Source organism: Peromyscus eremicus, chromosome 9 (genome assembly GCF_949786415.1).
Source record: "Peromyscus eremicus chromosome 9, PerEre_H2_v1, whole genome shotgun sequence".
NCBI lineage: Eukaryota > Metazoa > Chordata > Mammalia > Rodentia > Cricetidae > Peromyscus > Peromyscus eremicus.
In genome coordinates this window covers 73,557,020-73,571,868 of record NC_081425.1, presented here as the reverse complement: position 1 = coordinate 73,571,868, position 14,849 = coordinate 73,557,020, and the positions used below count along the sequence as shown (strand labels likewise).

Sequence of the window (14,849 nt, the reverse complement as noted above, 5' to 3'; positions counted from 1 at the left end):
ACCCAGTGGCAACAAAGCGCCGGCGCAGAACAGCCACACTCTCTCCTTCCACAGTCGCCGGACTCCAGGGCCGGGACTGGGGTGTCCAGGCTCCAGCCTCTGGTCGCTGAAGCAGAGGAAACAGAGAGGCAGAAACAATAGGGCTGTGGCGGCCGCCGTACCTCTCCCTGTCGCGGCCGTCGAAATAGACGAAATCACCGCTCTGGACGCACTTGGCGCAAGTCAACCGCCGGCGAGTGGTGTTGCACAGCGGACACCGCTCGACCGCCACGTACAATCCCTCGGCGTCGTCCACCGAGTCCACCAGGTCCCGAGCTAGCGCCCGCGGCCCGAAGCCAGGAGCCTCGGGCGTCCAGGATCCCTTCCCACTGGGAGACGCCATGATGGTCTGAGCGCAGGGCCAGTCACGTGGGATTTTGTTTTCATCCAGGTGCATCCTGGGCGCGGGGGCGGGGCCTAGGGGCCGGGGCGGAGTCTAGAGTCTGGGGCGGGGGTCTGGAGGGCAGGGGCGGGGCCCAGGGGCCCAGGGACCGGAGCCGGAGGCCGACTGTCGGGGACGCGCGATCCCCGGGTCTTCCTCCGTGCCCTCCGAGGCGGCTGCGCAGTTGGGCCCGCTGAGTGGAGCTGTGCAACGCCAGTACGTTAAGCAAAATATAGTAATGGATGTCCCAAGCATGCTCTGTAAAAGGCGCGGGAACACAAGAAGGGAATTCGTTTCATTCACTATGATTACTTTAGGTTTTTGCTAAAACTACAAGGAGCAAAGTTGAGAGAGAGAGTTGGATCTTGGAACTAGCTGAAGTTTGACTCACCTTCCTCCTTAATAGCTGTGGGATTTGAAGAAAATCCCTTAACTCCTCTGCCTGACTTTGTCCAGGCTCGTGGATATAATTGCTGTACCTCCATAACCCCGTAGGGTTAATCAAAAGCTTCTCATAGCAGCCGAACACTTTACATATCAGTGAAAACCAAACTGAAGATGCAAATCAAAGCTGTATGGTTTTTTTTTTTGTTTTTGTTTGTTTTTTTTGTTTTTTTTTTTTTTTGCTTTGTTTTGTTTTTCGAGACAGGGTTTCTCTGTGTAGCTTTGCGCCTTTCCTGGAACTCACTTTGTAGTCCAGGCTGGCCTCGAACTCACAGAGATCCGCCTGGTTCTGCCTCCCGAGTGCTGGGATTAAAGGCGTGCGCCACCACCGCCCGGCAAAGCTGTATGTTTTTAAAAACTGGTTTTAGTAGATAATGTTGTCTATGTAGCCCCCACTTCCCTGGAGTCCCAATCCTGCTGTGGCCTGAGAGAAGGGATTACAGACATGTAAGTAACATCAGCGCAGCCCGGAAACTGTATTCTAATGGGTCTTGTCATTCCCTACCCCCTGGGCCATGCTCTCACAGAATTTGAGCTCATTAGCTAGGATTTATTCCGAGTTTCTTCAGAGAGAGGAGGCTTCTATCAGAGTGTTGGGTGTGCCTCTGACCCAGAGGGGAACAGAGCAGTGAGGCTGTAGGTCCAGCTGGACCAATGATTTCAAGGATGGCTTCAGCAGGCTGTCCACTAAGGAAAGCTCTGAATTCTCTCCAGCTGGACTTTCTCCCCCAGGTCACACAGCCCAGCACTCAGAGCTACCTCCTAAGCACCAGGTGATGTTTTTCTCACACTCCACTGTGGGACTGAAGTCTGCCTAGAGCCTGAATCACATGAGTCCCTTACCTGTCATTCCCATGCTGGTCATCAAATGTTGGTGACAACAACCTAGCTAGATCTTTGGTCTGAACTCTTTGGCCCTTCTCCAGGGTCTGTTTAAATACAACTAGGTAGGATTAGAAAAGTAGTAAAAAAAAAAAAAAAATCAAATCCCCTATATCGTTTTCCAAATAGCCTTCCCTAAACTTGAATGGTTCCTGAAAGTTTAAGACTTTAAAATAAACACTTTTATATGGTCATTTCAAGGTTTGGGATATTTCATTGGCTCTCCCAAGGCGACCTTCACAATATATGTCACCAAATGGTTGGCATACTGTCTCTTCTGTATTTCAAAAGGAAAAATATTATAATGATTTCTATTGAGAGCTGTGATATTACAGATAGTATCCAGATATGCAGTTACTTGGAATTTCTGTATTGCTGTCTTCAGAGAACACTTTTTAATGCATTCCATGTTTAAAAATAAAGCACTGATTTAATGCCTCAATCTTACAAGGCCTGAAATATTTCAAATTCTGAAATAAGTTTGTTTGTTTGTTTGTTTGTTTTTAAAAAATAACACATGAGTCATTTTGAGCAAGAAATTTCCATTTCTTCAGTTTGGTTGTTCACACAGAGCCACACGTGTGCTTTGGGCTACACAGCAGACCCTGTTTCAAAAACACGGCACAAAAAAAAAAAAAAAAAAACCAACCCACAATCCTATTAGCATAATAACAAAAAATAACAGACGCTGGTGGACGATAGAAAACATGGGTGACTACTACTGTAATGTGCGGAAGAAACCCACTCTTTCTGTGCTGTGCACATATCCAAACCACAATGATTCGAGGAGCCCAGTGATATACTCAAGCTTTCTTAAAACCTTTGAGAATGGTGCACAGGTTTTCAAATGCTTCTTAGATCTCAGGACTCCAAGAACAGTGCCAACATTTTCTTAATGCTAAAAGATCGTGTCATGTTCAATTACTGTTGTTTTGTTGTTGTTGTTGTTGTTGTTGTTGTTGTTGTTGTTTTTGGAGATGGTCTAGCTGAGGAGCCCAGGGTGGACACAGACTAGATGCATGTGTGTCTGCTTCCCCAGTGCTGGGATTCTGAGGATGTGCCATCATGCCCAGTGGGTGAGGAGAAATTGGTATCGCCTTTTATAAGGGGGCTTGCTCTCCGTCTGACAGAGAGAGCACCAGCTCTTCTACCAGCTTTATGGTGAAAGAGCCAATATCAGGCCAGGGCTTCCTCTGCAGGAGATCCAGGAAACAGGAATCTTTGCAGAGATACTTTCTGAGCAAATCCAGAAATGTCCCATCTAGAAAGTTCTACCCTCTCATCTGCAAAGAGAAAAGTTCACAATAATGTCCCTGGGCTTATGACATCTCGTCATGACTGCAGAGGTTTGTTTGGTTTTGTTGTTGTTGTCATTTTTTAATGAAGTTTAAAAACAAATTCTGATAGTCCAGTTAAGTTCCTTGAACTTTATTCTAACACTGGGACTATAAAGTGTGGAATATACCTCAGGATTGTGTGTTAGTCTCTTTGGCAAAGAACAAGATGTTGCTCCTACTAGGAACTTTCACACAAATGTTCTTTTCTTACATAGTGAATTGCCTCTGGGGTAGCATGGAAACTTCATTTTCATTCCTTTTTGGCTAAATATGAGGGCTGTTGTCACGGCCTCTCAGATCATCACTACAACTGCAGCACACCTCTGCGCATCAAAGCCAACTGGATTTACTGGGATTTAACACTAGCCTAGTTGGCTGTGCTGGGTATGAAAATAATTTGGGGCCTGGAGAAATGGTTCAGAGGTTAAGAACACTGGCTGCTCTTCCAGAGGTCCTGAGTTCAATTCTCAGCAACCACATGGTGGCTCACAACCAACTATAATGATATCTGGTGCCCTCTCCTGGCCTGCAGGCATACATGCAGGCAGAACATTGTATACATATTAAATTAAATAAATCTTGAAAGAAAGAAAGTAGTCTTAAAAAAACAAACTGAAATAGGATTGGAAAAACCAAACTGCCTCTGGGTCTAGTCTCCCTACATTAACAAAGATTATAATTCTGAGATGTTATTTTACAGCTATTTTTAAAGTAACAGCTAAAATTAGAGTGCCTATTATGTTTCAGATCCAATGCTAAGAACTTTCTGGGTTTTCTCTCATTTATATTCATAAGATTAACAAGTTCATTGTTGTCTTTATTTAATACCTAAGAAATTAAGTGTTTAGCTTCCAACATTACCAGAACTTGGTAAAGATAGAATATAAAACCGCTGTTAGTTAAATTTACACTGATATACTTAATTTTTCTCTTACAAAATCCCTTGAAAAATAGGAGTGACTAGAGTTGAAGAGCTGAGGATGTGGCTCTGTTGGTAGAGTGCTTGCCTAGCACACATGAAGCCCTGGGTTCGATTCTCAGGAAGAGACCAGGCTTGGTGGTGCGCACCTGTAATCCCAGAACTCTGGAGATGGAGACAGGAAAATAGAAAATACAAGGTCATCCTTGGCTGCATAGAAAGTTGGAAGCCGCCGGGCGGTGGTGGCGCACGCCTTTAATCCCAGCACTCGGGAGGCAGAGGCAGGAGGATCTCTGTGAGTTCGAGGCCAGCCTGGGCTACCAAGTGAGTTCCAGGAAAGGCGCAAAGCTACACAGAGAAACCCTGTCTCAAAAAAAAAAAAAAAAAAAAAAAAAAAAAAAAAGAAAGTTGGAAGCCAGTTTGGAATATGTGAGATCCAATCTCAAAGCAAAAAATAGGACTCTGATGTGGCACATGCCTACAGTCCCAGCACTTGGAAGACTGAGGCAGGATTGTTGGTTTTTCGAGACAGGGTTTCTCCCTGTAGTTTTGGTGCCTGTCCTGGATCTCGCTCTGTAGACCAAGCTGGCCTCGAACTCACAGAGATCCTCCTGGCTCTGCCTCCCGAGTGCTGGGATTAAAGGCGTGCGCCACCACTGCCTGGCATGGAGGAGTCCAAGTTTAAGAACACCCTAAGATACATAGCTAGGTCCTATTTCAATACAAAATCATAAACCCATCACAGAGAAGAACAGTATGTTATTATGCAGGCTATTGTCAAGATTCAGGACAGTATCAAGCCACCTAAAATATAGAAAACAATATACGCAATGACAGGTGCTCTGAAGAGGAAGGGAAATTTTGTTTCATCAAGTTCCTGCCTCCACTGTCCTTCTCAATGTGTGGTCCCAGGACAGCTCATTGGTAAATGAGGCTAAGGCACTTGAGACCAGCCAGCCCATCTCACTGACATGGCATTAAATGACGGGCTCCTCCTACTGAACCTATGCGCCTTCTTCTCCAACTTTCCTTTCCCCATTAAGCTGGTAAAGAAACTGGAGTGGGTCCCATGCAAGACAGCCTCTTGTGGGGGCGGGCTACTCCAAAAGGTCACTGATCAATTTAAGCTCCGACGAGCAATTGCAATTTGAACTATTAACACTGAAAGAACCCTGAGTGACCACAACAGGCTGATAAATTCTCATTAATGCTTTTAAGGTACATACTAAAATGTATCACCTTCACCTGGTATTCATTCAACTCTATATGTGTGTGTATGTGTACAAATTATACACACACACACACACACACACACACACACACACATATATATTCACTACATAATCCAGGCAAACAGTCTCATAATCCTATCCCTGCCTCTTGAGTGCTGGGATTACAGGCACTCAATTTTTTTTTTTTTTACACCATCAGTTTTGTTTCTTTTGGTTGTTTTGGTTTTGTTGTTGTTGTTGTTGTTGTTGGGTTTTTTTTTTTTTGAGACACTCTGGGGGTTTTTTGTTTGTTTGTTTGTTTTGTTTTGACACCCACTATGTCTCCCTGGCTGGCTTACAATTCTCTCTGTAGACCAGGCCGGCCTTGGCTTTGTTTTTTTTTTTTTTTGTTTGTTTGTTTGTTTTTTTGTTTTTTTGTTTTTTCGAGACAGGGTTTCTCTGTGTAGCTTTGCGCCTTTCCTGGAACTCACTTGGTAGCCCAGGCTGGCCTCGAACTCACAGAGATCCGCCTGGCTCTGCCTCCCGAGTGCTGGGATTAAAGGCGTGCGCCACCACTGCCCGCGGCCTTGGCTTTGAACTCACAGAAATCCACCTGCCTCTGCTTTCCAAGCTTTAGGTTTAAAGGCATGTACCACCATGCCTATCAATTTTGTTATTTTATTCTTATCCTGAATTTGTTTAAAAAAATTTTAAGGGTGGGGTGGTGGTGGTGCATGCCTTTAATCCCAGCACTTGGGAGGCAGAGCTAGGTGGATCTTTGTGAGTTCCAGGCTAGCCTGGGCTACAGAGTGAGTTCCAGAAAAGGCTCAAAGCTACACAGAGAAACCCTGTCTCGGAAAAAAAAAAAAATTAAAGTACCTTAAGCACCAAGCCAGAACTTGTGTGTTGAATACAAATCCAGACAGATCCTATACATCCTCTACCACAAAAAGAGGAGTGGGGAGCTGAAGATGGTAGATAATAAAATATTCATAAAATGATCCTCTTTCCAATAAGAATTCTAGCTCACCACCGTATTTCTTTACTTTTCCTTTTGGGGGGAGGTGTTGAAATATGGTCTCACTATGTAGCGCTGGCTTGCCTAGAACTCACTGTGTAGCCCAGGTTGGCCTCAAACTCACACAGGTGTGCCTGCCTCTGCCTCCCAGGTGCTGGGATTAGGGAAGGTGTGCATGCTGCTGCCCAGCCTCACCACTGCATTTCTATCCACACTCCAGCCGGGGATGGTGCGACATACGAGGGGAAGCTATTCCGTAACAAGTAACACTAAATTCAGATGTCAGCAAAAGCAAGTACGTGATGCACACTGTCTCCCCTAATATCAGAATCTTCCTCGTCTGAACCCACCAATCTTCCACTGCTGAATCCCCGCAACTGCTTTCCAATAGGAGCCAGGTGGGACTCATGATTGTACTTCTAATACAGAGCTGAGCTTCAAGCCCTGCTTTCTTCTCTACAAGTACAAACCCTGACAAACCATTAAATGCTGATTGGATTAACCAATCTAAATCCTGTAAGCCAACAAAGCCAATGACAACGGCCTGCTTGCCCTTGGCGAGACACCACAGGGAACAGATTTTATTAAGCTTTGGGCAAGCTGGGTTTTTTTGGATAAAAAGAAACTGTAAATGGAAAACATACAAGTATCAGCATTTAGGAAAAAAGTATTTCCAACAAGGCGTGGTGACACAGACCTGTAATCCCAGCACTTGGGGGGCTGAGGCAGGAGAATTCCAAGTTCAAGTCTAGCCTGCGCTATCTAGTGAGACCTTGTCTAAAAAAAAACAAAACCAAAACCAAAAACAAAAACAACATTTTTAGAGCTATGATGACAATTCAGGAGAGCTAGTATTCTACTAGGTTGAAGTAGGCATCATGAAAAAAAAATTTGTGAATGATAAGGAAAAATCTAGTTTTAGGATTGTTCAATCATTGCTTTTCAGCACTGAGAATGAATATTTTTATAACTCCAAAATAAAAAGTGAGGTAGTTAACCTTCTGAGTTAACAAAGCTTTTAACTAAATTTGTTTTTTAGAGAATTAGGAAATGTATTGTATGAGAGAAGAATAAATAAAAAGAAAAAAAAGGAAATGGGCCAATGTCCTAATCATATGATGGGAAATAAATGTGAGGATGTAATGGTTGAAAGGACACTGAGGAATCTCACCTTTGGGTCATGTTCTGAGTTATTGGCGTTCAGAGCAATTGTCCTCAGGTCCAATCTACAGGCCAGATTTGCAGTGGAAACTACTTGAGCAAACAAGTCAACTCAGAAAATTATAACACCATAAATAATTTCAACATCAATTTCTTAATGTGTTTCATAGGCTTTGCCTTAACAACTTGCTAGGGGGAAAATTCTCAGTGTGAAATGTAAAGTAATGTGGTCCCGAGTAACTATAAACCTCACTGTGCTAAAACAACATTTTTTAACATTTCACAACTAAAGTTAAATTTTAAAACATAAAAACACTGTCTTGAAACAGAAACCAATATCCAAAGGAGTTTGCAAATCAAACTCAATTTTATATCTTTTTGTGTTTACTCAGCCCTAAGTACCATTTTTAACAATTTCAGCACTCTGGTACAAACGACACAAGCCTTCAAGAATGTGTTTGTTAATCTTGAGCTTCCTCTTAGGGGACCAAGAATCGATGCTTCCTTTTATAGGTAAGCAGACTGTCATTAGTTATAATTCATTAAGAACTTCAAAAGAATGAGGCGATTTGAAATCCTCCTCTCTATACCATTATCTGAAATTAGTCGTCCTGTTTAAAACACAAGCTATTCACCCAGAAGCATCCCTCACTTTAAAAACAAGCCCACTTACTGTAGTTGAGGCACAATTCCAGAACATAGTGAAACAGGGTTCGTTGGTGTCACAGGGCAAGTGGGAGGAGCTTTGATGGATCCAACCCTGTGCAGATTGCAAAGGCCATTATCAGGTATGGGCAGCACAGCCAGGCAGGGCCAGTCTGGTGAGCTGATGAGCCAGGAGAGATATGCAGCTGGCTGCACAGGGCGACAGAGACTGGCAGTGATCGGCAGTGAGAAACAGAATGCTTTACATTGTAATGTAATGGCATTACAGGGTTCACCGCCATACCCAGATTCTCAGGTGACATGTTTCTTATTATACTTACTATGTTCATGGGAGTGTCCACGGACGTGCACACACTACAGACCGTGTGTGATGGCCAAAGGACAATTTCTGAGAGTGGTTTCTCCCTTTCCAGCATGTGGAAATAACTCAGGGGTCAAACTCAGCGTGTCAGGCTTGGTGACAAGTAGCTCTACCCACTGAACCATCTCACCCACCCAGATGTGATATTTCTGTTACTATTTTACACCTTCACACCCCAGGTAGATTTTCACCAACAACAGAGAATTTATCTACAGCCTCATACAGAACTGTGTTGCTCCACAGTTAGGGTCCAGACGACTCAAGAAGATAATTCAAAAGCAGATATCCAGAGATTTTTCTTTCTTGAAATCATTGATTCCAATGCCTTGGCTTTCCTAAGAACTTAACTGTGCTGAACGGTTCTATATACAGATACATTTATGTAAGATATTTCAAAATGTACTCAGAGATTTAAAATAAAATCTTTCCTACTTGATTCTATCGCTTCAGAGAAGAAATTTTAATTATTCGTCCTTGTGTCTTTGTGCCAAGTTCATTTGCTCAATAGATCTTGGTTAATGAAACGATCTATCCTAAGAATGGAGTCTGGGAAACATAACAGCTTTAAGAATCAGACAGCTTTAAGCATCTTATTTTCTAATCAGGATAAAGGGAGCCTTTTGACAAAGCTGGAATTTTATATAATGGTGTGTGATTTAATTTAACAGTGTATGCTAAATGAGACAGCCTGCTGAGCGGCAGGCTCAGTACCAGTCTGGCAGATCAGCAACCATTGTGTTCATAATTGCACTTAGGCTGCTCATCCCCTAAAGGTCACAGTTGTGAGCTTCAATTCACTATTTCTGGTCTCTTCATACGAATAGCAAGCTAGGACGCATGGAGACACCAGAATTGTGCACGGACAGAGAAAAAGCCCTGAGAGGAGCCGCAAGGATAGGAGAGAGAGCCACCTCAGGAGAGACCAAACCAGAACTGGGAAGCAGGAAATTTCTGTTGTCCAAACTGCCCAGTTTGTGGTATTTTATTACCGCATCCCAAACTAACTAAAACAGACTGTATTTTATTTTATTTATATACTGCCCCCGTGTGTGTGTGTGTGTGTGTGTGTGTGTGTGTGTGTGTGTGTGTGTTGTGACTGTGTCTGTGTGTGTGTACACGTGCATGTGTGCCTGCACCTGTGGATGTCTGAGGAGTCCAGAAGAGGGCATTAGATCCTTTGGAACTGAAATTACAGGTGATTGTTAAGTCTCCATACGGGTGCTGGGAACCAGAACCCTATCCTCTGAAAGAGCAGCAAGCACTCTTGACAGCCATCTCTCCAGCCTCTAAAATAGATTTATAATTACGTCACATCTTATATGGGAGGCAGGAGGCTGAGGGGGGCTCCACAAATTCTTCTCCTAGTGAACCAAACATTTATACATCTCCCAGTTATCAAAACCCAAATCCAGGTGCTCTTGGTTTTGGCAGATGTAATTAAAATTCCCAAGTCCATTGTTAGGAAAGAGAGTACTCTGGCTAAGCCTGGCCTTTCTGCTGAGCTGCTTCAGTGGAACTTGTTGCTCTTTGGGAGAGACTTCAGACTGTGAGGTGACCTTGACATGGGAAGATTCTTCACTGCTGACTTTGAAGATAGATGGGGCCTTGGTACAGGAAATATGGGTAACTTCTAGGGCCTGAGAGTGGACCACATTTGGTAGCTGATAAAGAAATGGGGCATCTCTGCTCTATGGTTACAAGGAATTAAATTCGTCCATCAATAAGGGATGATCTTTGAAGTGGCTTCTTTCTAGAGTTCCTAGAAAGACCAATCTCTAATCTGTCTGTGTTATTGTCTAGCCCACATTAACTGAACAAAATGCTGGGTTTCTGTAGTGGTTTGAATAAGAATAGTTCCCATAGGCTCATAGATTTGAATGCTTAGAGAGTGGCTCTATTCAGAAGGATTAGGGGGTGTGGCCTTGTTGGAGGAATTCTGTCACTGGGATTGGGCTTCGAGGGCTCAGAAGCTCAAGCCAGGTCTAGTAGCTCTCTCTTCCTGCTGCCTGTGGATCTAGATGTAGAACTCTTAGCAACTTCTCCAGCACCACCAGGTCTGCCTGCATGCCACCATGCTCCCCACCACGATGATAAAGGACTGAAGCCAGCCCCAGTTAAATGCTTTCCTTTACAAGAGTTGCGGTGGTCATGGTGTCTCTTCACAGCAATAGGACACTGACTAAGACATCTTCATTAAGGCATTTTGATATACACATATGATAGTCTTAGATTGCAAAGTAACCCCACATACTTTCCCTCCCGACCTGCTTTCCTCTCTCTTGGTATCATCTCCTTCCACTGTCCTGTCATTTCTCTGTTTCCAAGGCTCCGCGCATGACAAGAAACAGGTCAGACTTGTGTTTCTGTGTCTGCTTTTGTTGTGTGTCTGTCTTCTCCAGGCTTGGTATGACCACTGCAACTTGACAGCGTTTCACGTGTCCTCCATGCTGCAGGTTGGACTCTTCAGGGATGTAGCTGTCCGGAAGTTGCCCAGGAGACCTCCTGGAGATGTAACTGCCTTTGAGTCACCCACACTTCTATAAGTAACCCCAGTAAATGTGTTGGTTCACTAATTTGAACATTTCCCCTTGCAGAGATTCTAATGAGCCCGATCTTATGCCAGTCTCATGCAGCTCTTAGGCCTCTCAGTGCATTTCCTGTTTGAATAGAGATTTTACAGTTAGATTACTACACTTAACATGATCATCTCCAGTTTTACATATAAGATGATTTTGTTCTTCTTTGTAGTCAAATACTGCTTCAATTGTGTGTGTGTGTGTGTGTGTGTGTGTGTGTGTGTGTGTGTGTGTTTCTCTATTGATTCATCATTGGCAGGCAACTAGGCTGTTTTAGTTAGTGTTTATATCACTGTAAAGAGACACCATAACCATGGCAACTCTTATAAAAAAAAAACATTTCACTGGGGCTGCCTTAAAGTTCAGAGATTTAGTCTGTTATCATCATGGCAGGAAGCGTGGTGGCATGCAGGCAGACATGGTGCTCAAGAAGGAGAAGGCTGAGACTTCTACATCTCGATCCATAGGCAGCCGAAGCAACGGTGTACTACACGGAACATAGCTTGAAGAGAGACCTCCAAGCCCACCCTCACAGTGACACACTTCCTCCAACAAGACCACATCCACTCCAACAGGCCACACCTCCTAACAGTACCACTCCCTATTGGGACCATTTTCTTTCAAACCACCACACAGGCTGATGCTATAACCTGGCTGCTGTGAATACTGCATGAATATGCAGGTATTTCTGTCATCTGGTGCTGCTGTTTCTTTAGGGTCCAGCACAGGAATGCTATAGCTGGATCATGTGTGAAGTCTATTGTTAATTTTCTGAGGACTCCATATTGATTTCCATAGAGACTGAATTAATTTACATTCTCGCCAATGATATATAACCCACATCCAAGAATCCTTAGCAGCATTTATTGCTTGCTTTTTTTAAAAAAAAATATTTATTTATGTGTATGGTGCTCTATCTTCTGCATATACACTTGCATGCCAGAAGAGGGCATCAGATCCTTTTATAGATGGCTATGAGCCACCATGTGGTTGCTGGGAATTGAACTCAGGACCTTTGGAAGAGCTGCTGATGCGCTTAACCACTGAGCCACCTCACCAGCCCCTGTTGCTTGTTTTTCTAATTATGACCATTCTGACAAGGTGAGGCGAAATCTCAAGCTAGTTGGGTTTTGTTTGTCTGTTTGTTTGAGACAAGGTCACACTATGTAGCTCTAGCTGACTTGGAACTTAGTATGTAGACTAGGCTGACGTGGAACTCAGAGCAATCCACCTGCCTCTGTTGACTTGAAAGGTATGTGACACCACACCTTTGTGTTTCCCTGATGCTAAGGTCCTTGAACATTTCCTTCTGTGATTAGAAAGGCCAATCTTTGATTTTTACCTTTAGCAAGTATCCTAGTTACATTGTCTCAAATCTGGGCTCTATACAAATGAGAGCTTAAGAGCTGACAGTGTTGTAGATTAATAAATGTAGGGTAATTTGTTGCTTAGCAACGGAAAATGAGTAAATCATGAGTTATGAATAATCTAGGCATTGTGGCCCAGCCTGCAATCCCAGCACTTGGCAAGAGGCAAGAGGATCAATTAAAGGCCAGCCTCAGCTACCTAGCAAATTCAAGACCAGCCTGGGCTACATGATACCCAGTCTCAAAACCTTGAAACAAGCAAAAATACGTTATCAGTAATAAGCAGAGACCACTTTGCACTGCTTTGCAGCTCCCGTGACAAAGCAAAGGGATACAATGTTGATGTTAAGCAAATTTGGGCAAAAACTTAGTAAGTGAATGTTCCTTCTACTTTGATCTTTGTAACTTTTGGTAAGTTTGAAATCATTTCAAATGAAAAGTTTCAAAAGAAAAGGTTAGGGAGCTGGCTCAGGGGTAAGAGCACTGGCTGCTCTCCCAGAGGACAGGGTTCAATTCCCAGCACCCACATGGCAGCTCACAATTGTCTGTAACTGCAGTTCAGGGTTCCGACACCCTCACATAGACATAAATGTAGGCAAAACACCAATGCACATAAAAATAAGTAAATCTTTTAAAAAAAGAAAGAAAAGGTTAGCTACTATCTTTGTGGGTGTTTTGTTGATGTGTGTGTGTGTGTGTGTGTGTGTGTGTGTGTGTGTGTGTGTGTGTGTGTTGAGTGGGCCAGTACCTTTCAGTTGTTTTGGTGAATAAATAATATTTTATCTAAAACCTTAAGTTGTCTGTAGCTAGGGATGAAAGAGTTCCATGGAATAAGAGCTAGTTGCTAGCATCCTTAGTAGGTCTCATACACTAGACTAAGAGCATCACATATCTGGGCTCATTAAAGCATCACAACAAAGCTGGGAGTAAGTCCTCTCCCCAAACTCTGCAGTGCAGTGGGTGGACTTGTGCATGCCAGGCAAGCATTCTGTCACTGAGCTACAGCCCAAGCTGGTAAGCATTCTTGTTATCCCCATTCAGTAACTGAGTATACCCCCATTCAGTAACTGAGTATACCCCCCACTCAGTAACTGAGTATACCCCCCACTCAGTAACTGAGTATGCCCCCCATTCAGTAACTGAGTATGCCCCCCACTCAGTAACTGAGTATACCCCCCATTCAGTAACTGAGTATACCCCCATTCAGTAACTGAGTATACCCCCCATTCAATAACTAAGTGTACTGAGCCTGTCCCAAGCTATAACTCCTACTCAAAGCATCAGATACCAGCTCCACACTCTCCACATGGTCCATCATGGATGCTCTATGTACACCATTTCAGATTGGTACTATGCCTTTTTTTTTTTTTTTTGTTTTTTTGTTTTTCAAGACAGGGTTTCTCTGTGTAGCTTTGCGCCTTTCCTGGATCTCTCTCTGTAGTCCAGGCTGGCCTCGAACTCACAAAGATCCACCTGGCTCTGCCTCCCGAGTGCTGGGATTAAAGGCGCGCACCACCACCACCCGGCAAAAATATTATTATTTTTTCTTCCAGAGCTAAGGACCGAACCCAGGTCCTTGCGCTTAGCCAGGCAAGCGCTCTACCACTGAGCTAAATCCCCAATCCCTGGTACTATGGCTTTTATCTGGTTTGAATCTGGCTTATTTTTGTTTGAGAATTTATAATATTCTCCTGGTCTCCATTTTGACTTTGCCAGGAAGAAGATGAAAAAAAAAACCAGAAAAGTAATGAACAATAAGAGAAATAATAAACAATAGGGAAACCTTATCCAAGAATTAAAAGTCACTGTTTTTTTTTTCAACATCTTTCTTATCTTATTTATTTTTGGTTAGTTTATTAATAAACTTTGCTCTTTGATGATTTCATGTCTGCTACAGTGCATCCTGGTTCCTCTCCCATTTCTACCACCCCTCACCCCCTCCCACACCTGCCAGCTCTCCTCTCCACCACCCTTCTCCTTCCCATACGGACTAGTTTGGTGTGAGTCCCGGAGAGTTTAACTGGGGCCTGTGTCACCCTGAGTTTGGAACTGAACATCAGAGCCCAGTGGGCTCCCTGGTGGGTCCACACGTGGATATTATGCTTCCCCTTCTCCTTGAATCTATTAGTTGCTAATACATCAGCAGTAAGTGGTAGGGCCCAGTCAGCCCCTTCCCCCTCCATGGCTGACTTTTAGGAGGACGGGACTTATGTGGACCCAATGCTAGTAGGCACCGCTGCTATGAGCTCCCTGCCATGTCATACTTAGAAGATGGCATGTTCAACCCCTCTCCCTAGCCCCTGGCTCTCAAGTCTGTCTACCTCCTCTTCCACAATGTCCCTATAGTTATGAGGATGTGATATAAATGTTTCGTTTAGAGAGGAGCCATTGACTGTCCTTCACCTTCAGCATGTTGTACAGCCATGGGTCTCTGTGTTCACTGCCAGGAGACGTCCCTATTTAAGGCCATAAGTACGTGGATATAG

At 43.7% G+C, this 14,849-nt stretch overlaps 1 protein-coding gene across 1 annotated transcript in view; it reads right to left on the bottom strand.

Annotated features, from left to right (window-relative positions):
- Nucleotides 1-392, bottom strand: part of Atg14 (autophagy related 14) — a 37,098-nt gene extending 36,706 nt beyond the window's left edge. Inside the window, exon 1 of the mRNA XM_059273735.1 lies at nt 162-392. Coding sequence (XP_059129718.1) covers nt 162-382 — 221 coding nt within the window. The 5' untranslated portion in view covers nt 383-392. The remainder of the gene's footprint in view (nt 1-161) is intronic.
- Between the last annotated feature and the right edge of the window lie 14,457 nt (nt 393-14,849).